The 6361-nt window shown below is 48.8% G+C and overlaps 2 protein-coding genes across 2 annotated transcripts; both read right to left on the minus strand.

Moving 5' to 3' along the window:
* Nucleotides 1–370: 370 nt before the first annotated feature.
* LOC147329953 (uncharacterized) lies at nt 371–1905 on the minus strand. Its single transcript, XM_086294161.1, has 2 exons — nt 1396–1905; nt 371–939 (listed from the first exon to the last, which is right to left on the minus strand). The coding sequence occupies exons 1-2, from the start codon at nt 1895–1897 to the stop codon at nt 422–424; spliced, it is 1020 nt and encodes a 339-aa protein (XP_086150287.1). The 5' UTR covers nt 1898–1905; the 3' UTR covers nt 371–421.
* Nucleotides 1906–4337: 2432 nt separating this feature from the next.
* On the minus strand, nt 4338–5996 carry LOC147329954 (uncharacterized). The gene has a single exon (XM_086294162.1). The coding sequence runs from the start codon at nt 5994–5996 to the stop codon at nt 4338–4340; it is 1659 nt and encodes a 552-aa protein (XP_086150288.1).
* Between the last annotated feature and the right edge of the window lie 365 nt (nt 5997–6361).

Raw genomic sequence — 6361 nt, forward strand, 5'->3', positions numbered from 1 at the left:
ACAAAGTTAGCATCATCATAAACATCTTAAGGCCATCTTAAAGCTATCTATTACATTGTTAAAGCAATGATCATACTGCAGATTATATTATGCTGGTAAAATACTTTTTGTTCATCCCCACAATTCCCCCTTACGACCTCTGGCACACCAGAGGTCGATACACAGGTTGTTGTTCACTCCTCAGTCCACTCGGCTACCTCCAGATCCATCATCGGCATCATGGACATAGGGGCCACCGCCCCAGGGTCCACTGCCTTTACAATCACTTTCTCTACCAACCTTCGGGCACAAGGAATGAGACAACAACCACAGGTCACCAAAATACCCACCAATACAGATAGAGACAACATAATTGACAGAACAAGCCCCTTCCACTTTCCCTTTTTTACTCTTTTTATTTAAACCACCCCTTTTCAAACTCTCAATTTGTTACCACTCCTTTCTGTAGGCGCGGCGATCTCCTCCTAGGCTGCTCTTCTTTCTTCGGCCTTCCAGGTAGACTACTGGTCGGCCCGTTACACAGGTGAAGAGGTTTATTCTGCCTCTGTTCCTTGACACCTGCGTTCCTTGAAGACGAATTTTCCTCCACCAAGCTCTCGTGTGCGGGTGCACACTGCGACCAGTGGTACCAGGTGTCGCCTTTCCCTTTCAGCTGGACTGCTGTAGCCGTCCGGGCGGTCACCTCATACGGACCAGTCCAGCGGGGCTCCTTCCACTTTCGCTTAATGACCTTCAGCCACACTGCCTTTGCGTCCGGGACCTCTCCGTTCCCCGTGGGTCCCTCACAAGTGACCTGTTTTGTAAAGCTGGACACAAGAGCTTTCAACTCATTAAAATATTCTGCATGAGACCTGTTGCTTGTCCTGGGCTGCTCCACCGGGACCACTGTCCAGGGTGCTGGAAACTGTCTCCCAGTCAGCAGCTCATAAGGGGTGAAACCTGTGGATTGGTTAACAGAACATCTTATGGTCATCAAAGCAATGGGCAGGGCTGCGACCCAATTTAGCCCTGTCTGCGCACAAATTTTAGCCAACTTGTTTTTCAAATTTAGGTTCATCCTCTCTACCTTTCCTTGAGATTGAGGATGATAGACCGTCCCGAACTTATGTTGCACTCCCAACATCCTCTCTACCTCTTGCAAATCTTTATTCTTGAAGTGAGTACCATTGTCTGATCTAATTCTCTTGGGAAACCCATGCCTTGGAATGTAATGATTGATTAAGCACTTAATCACACTTTTCGCATCTTCACATTTGGTCGCCCATGCTTCGGGCCATCCAGTCAGAACATCCACACACACCAACAAATACCTCACCCCACCTGGGCCTGTATCAATCATGTCGGTATAATCAATCACGACCTCTTCTCCTGGCCTTTCTGGCATGAGAAACTTACCAGCTTCAGGTTTTACTGCTGGCTTTGGGTTGTGTGCCCCACAAATTAGGCACGTTCTGGCCTTTTCCAGTATCATCCTTCTCAAATCAGGATGCCACCATCGGCACAAATTTCTCTCCATCTGTTTCACTCCCACGTGACCAAGCCCGTGAGCCTCATTCACCTTTTGTTCCGCCATTTTGGCCGTTACAGCGGGACGCCCATCTGGCCCCCTCCACAAACCGCCATCTTGCCAGGCTCCTTTGTTTTCCCACACCCCCTTTTCCTCTGGGGATGTCTCCTCCTGAGCCTTTCTAACTTCTTCCATGCTGTTAGTGCTAACCTCCTCTTCTGGGGTTACCTGCACCAGTTGTCTCTGTCCTTTGTAGCCCGCTGCTTCCTTTGCGGCTTCGTCAGCTTTCTGATTTCCTCTTGCCACCATACTGTCTGCTTGTGAGTGGCCTTTGCATTTTATAATACTTACCTCGTCTGGGTCCTCCAGGGCCTTTTCCAGTTCCTCCATTTCCTTTTTGTGACAGATGGGTGCATTAGTGGCCGTCCTGAACCCGGCTCTCTTCCACTGAACCAGTTCCACATGAGCTGCTCCAAACGCATATGCTGAGTCAGTGTAGATGTTCACTCTCATGTTTTTAGCCAGCCTCAGGGCTCGAGTTAGGGCTATCACTTCAGCTCTCTGGGCCGACTGTTGTCCCTCAATTTTTCCTGCTTCTTTCACCTGAAACTCAGTTCCTCCTCTACAGACTACTGCATAGCCCGCTTTCAATCCTTCTTCATCTCTGTGGCAGCATCCATCTGTGAACCAATCCTCAGCTCCGTATATAGGCTCTGCCTTCAGGTCTTCCCTGATTTTTCCTTCAACCTGGGCTTTCTTAATACAGTCATGTGGTTCTCCTGACCCCATTAGGTCTGCCATATTTATTCCTTCATGTGTGAATATCAAATTTGGCGCCTCTAAAATTTTGCTCAACCTTTGTTGCGTCAGTGGAGTCATTGTGAATGCCTGTGAGTTCACATAGGCCACTACACTGTGTGTGGTGAGCACTTTCAGTGGGTGTTCCCTCACTATATGTGCTGTTTTCTGAATTATCTTTGCTACTCCTGCTGCGTGTTGTGTGCATGTGGGATGCCTTGCTTCTGTTGAATTTAATCTTATGCTGACATACATAAGTACATCCCTACCTCCCCCTTTTTTCTGAAACAACACACCATTCACAACTCCCTTTGTTTCTGAAACATCAAGATAAAATGCCTCATCATAGTTAGGTGTGGCCAGATCTGTGGCTCTTGACAAATCCTGTTTTAGCGAAATGAACGCTGTCTCTGTGTCCGGCGTCCAAGGCAATTCAGCCTTCAGATTTCGAACACCAACTTTCTTGATCATGTCCCTTAAAGGGGCCGTTTTACCCGCATAGTTCGGAATGAACTGCCTGCTGTAACCTGTCAAGCCAAGAAAGGAAAGCAACTCCTTCACAGTTCTTGGTTTTGGATGTGTCAGAATTTGGTCTCTGTGTGTGTTCATTAGCCCCACTGATCTGTGTGCGATCACCCGGCCCAGGAATGTTACCTCTGGCCGGACCAACTGCAGTTTTTCTTTGCTCACTTTGAAGCCACACTCCGCCAATCTGTTCAACACCACGAGCGATGCTGCCGTACAGGCCGCTGCTGACGGGGCTGCAATAAGAAGATCATCAACATACTGTATTAATGTACAGCCCCCTGGCAGTTGACATGGGGACAATGCCTCTTTCAACACCTGATTAAAAATTCCTGGTGAGAGTGCAAAGCCTTGTGGTAGGCGTGTGTACCTAAATTTGCGGCCTCTGTATGTGAATGAGAAAATGTCTCTGAGTGACTCGTGCAGTGGGAGACAAAAGAATGCATTCGCTAGGTCAATACATGTGAACCACTCTTGGTCTTCAGTTTTGTGCTTCTATTATGGTCTGTTAAATGGTATGTCAGACTTCAGCTGGAACAGGACAGGCGAACAGTTAGCTAGACCCACATCTGTGGGCCCTGCGGACCACAAAGTACCAGGCAATTTTGAGAGCTTAGCTACTGCATCAGGATGATCCATTCTTTCCCTGCCATGTATTCTGGAGATTTCTTTATGTTCTAAGATCACTGCATCGTTGGACAAACAAGTTATGCGATATATTTTACATTTTGGTGCATACCAGACATTTGGAATTTGGGTGCTTTGCCAGCATGCGTTGTCCAGCGCCCGCTTGACCATTGGTCCCAGATCTCTTGGCCCATGACCCTCGTGGACCGCCAATGTAATGTGAGGGGCTGAATCCTCTCCCACATTGTACCAAGGCAGTTGTTCATCAGTAAATTTCACAGCCGCGGCCACACCTTCTGGTCCAACATAAATGTTATGTGTTTGCACATTCCACGTCTGTCCCTCAAGATCAGACTGGAACTGTTCCCGATAGATATCGTTATCTTCCCTATCATAAAAGAGTGTAACGTGGAAAGGATCTCGCGAGGGGGAATAGACGGCCAGGCTCATTATCCAGGGTTTCCACAGCTGATAATGTCTCAGAATGCCTTCTTCCACTAGCCTCCCCCAGTAGATTTCGGCAGTGGGTTGTTCAGAGTTCTGGACTAGATATTGAGTCTTTGAAGGTGATCCCAGTTTCACAAGCAGGTCCCTGCCCATGAGATTTTTCAGGCACCTGTGAGGACTCCACATATTGGTGCTTCAAAGTCTGTTTTCCCAGCTGTGTCAATGCTGGATCTGTCAATGGCAGTGTCATTGGAATCCCGGAAAAGCCTACCACATTAACTGTGTGACAGGAGAGTGTTGCACTGTCTGGTGTGTCTTTCAATGTTGAGTATGTTGCTCCAGTATCCACCAGGAAGGGCAATTCAGTACCTTCCACGGTCATCGACAGCATGGGTTCTGCCGTTCCCACGCTGTTCGGTTTCTCCGGGCTCCGTCAGTATTGCTCCCTCTCCCAGCCCCAGTCAGCTACTGGGTACTGGGCGGCTGGTGCTGCATTCGGGTTTGGAGCTTGATGTGCTCCCCTGTAAGCAGCTCTTTGTCTTGGGCCTCCTCGTGCCTGGGATTGATAGCCTCGCCCCTGATAGTTCTGCGGCGGTTCAGGGCAATCTCGGGCCCAGTGTCCTTCTGCTCCACATCTCAGACACGCAGTCCAAGACACCCTGCCAGGATTCCCCGGATTCCGAGCCCTTTGTCCTCCCCTCACGGATCCACCACGCCCTCTCTGCGGTCCACCGGTCCCCCAATTCCCTACTGGTTGACGCTGCCTTGGTGCATTGACGGGCCAACGGTCATCAGGGTAGAGACCCGGATCCTGATCTGGCCAGTCAGGCACAGGATCGGGCTGAGGCCTTGCCACCATTATTTTCCTTGCGCTCTCTTTATCCTCTTTCTTTCTGTCTCCTGCTTTGTTTTTTGCTTCTGCCAGCTGCAACTTGACCAGCCACGCCTGGGCTTCCTCCAACTCTTTCTTTTGTTTGTTTGCCAAATCCTGTTCCTGCTGAAGTCTGTGGGTCACATGTCTGTCCCACTGCACCGAGTCTGCAACGGCAAAATCTGGGTTCTTTTCCAAGTCAACTGCAACCTGGTTGGGCAGCCCTGCCAGCACTGCCGAACGAAAGCACGCTCTACTTTCACCCTCCTTCCCCGGATGTATTCCTGTTCCTAACAACCATTGTTCCTTTGCTTTAGCTAAACACTCTCTGGGTGTGTTTTTGGGATCCCAAATAATTTTTGGAATGGCTCCAGAGTTAGGAGTTGGGTCCTTCTCCCGGACTGCATCTGCTAAGTCATTCTGCACCTCATAATATTTCAGGTCATTTGCATATCTGGTTGTTTGAGCTATCTGCTCTACATCTACTAACCCACCACCCAGCATACAACGTCCGGCCAAAGCGCGAAAGTCGCCCAGCGCTAATTCTTCTCCTTCCCAATGTTCTCCCTTGGTTATTGGTGGAAGTTGTTTAACCAATGCTTCCAAATCTCTCACCTTATAGGCGCGATAAACTGGTTCGTTCTTTGGACCTGCTATTAGAGGCAGATTTAAACCAGGGTCAGGAGCTCCTTGTTCAAAACTCACTTTTCTACTCTTCCTCGACTTTCCTTTTCCCTTTGAGCACCTAAATATGGGCTGTCTCTGTGCTTGGTCTCTCTTCACACTTCTTTTCCTCAAAATTAGGCTTGTACTTGGTTGGGGCTCAGGTCCTCCATCTTCGTCCTCCTCATCGTCCTCTTCTTCTGATGACGTCGCACGGTCTTCATTCTCCTCTTCTGGCCCTCCCTGCATTACTCTCTGCTTTATAACCTCCAATGCCGTTAATGCCTCTATGGACGCACGTAGGGCCTCATGCATTTGTCCGTACACTTCTCCTTCAGTTTTTAACACCAAGCTCAGAGGTATTTTATCACCCAGCCCTTTCTGTTGGGATGTAATAAGTTTACTTACCTCAACCTCCATCGCTTGGCACTCTTTCTCTGCTGCTTTTAATGCTCCAGGTGAAGCCAAACGAATAGCTTTCTTAAGCTGTTCAAGCTGATCCTTCAGAGGTTTGCATCCCCTTTTCCCACTAGGTGTCGCACCCAAGCTGTCAGCCATTCTCTGAAACACAGACTTACCTCTTCCAATGGCGTTGGTCGACTCCACCTTCTTGGTCTAGGTCACCCAGACACGCTTAACTTTCGGTTTCAGTCTTCGTCTCGCTGTTCTCGCAACCACTGACTCCTCTTCCCCTGCTCGGTGACACACAAAGTTTAACCCAGCACTTTAGACGCTGTCCTCGCGTACTCAAGCGTTGACACTCAATCAAAATTATTCGCCCTCAAAGTGTTAATATATGACACCAGCAACCCTTATGCGCAACGCGCTCACCTCCGTATACTTACCTCTCCAATAGTTCCTCGGATTAGTGTTTTTTCATTTATTTTAAACCCATTAACGGCGCTGCGCGTCCCTTATATACT

This window comes from Aulonocara sp. 'chitande type north' Nkhata Bay, linkage group LG5 (assembly GCF_057382095.1).
Source record: "Aulonocara sp. 'chitande type north' Nkhata Bay isolate Kocher_YH1m ecotype deep benthic linkage group LG5, A_spYH_male_GT1.1, whole genome shotgun sequence".
Taxonomy (NCBI): Eukaryota; Metazoa; Chordata; class Actinopteri; order Cichliformes; family Cichlidae; genus Aulonocara; species Aulonocara sp. 'chitande type north' Nkhata Bay.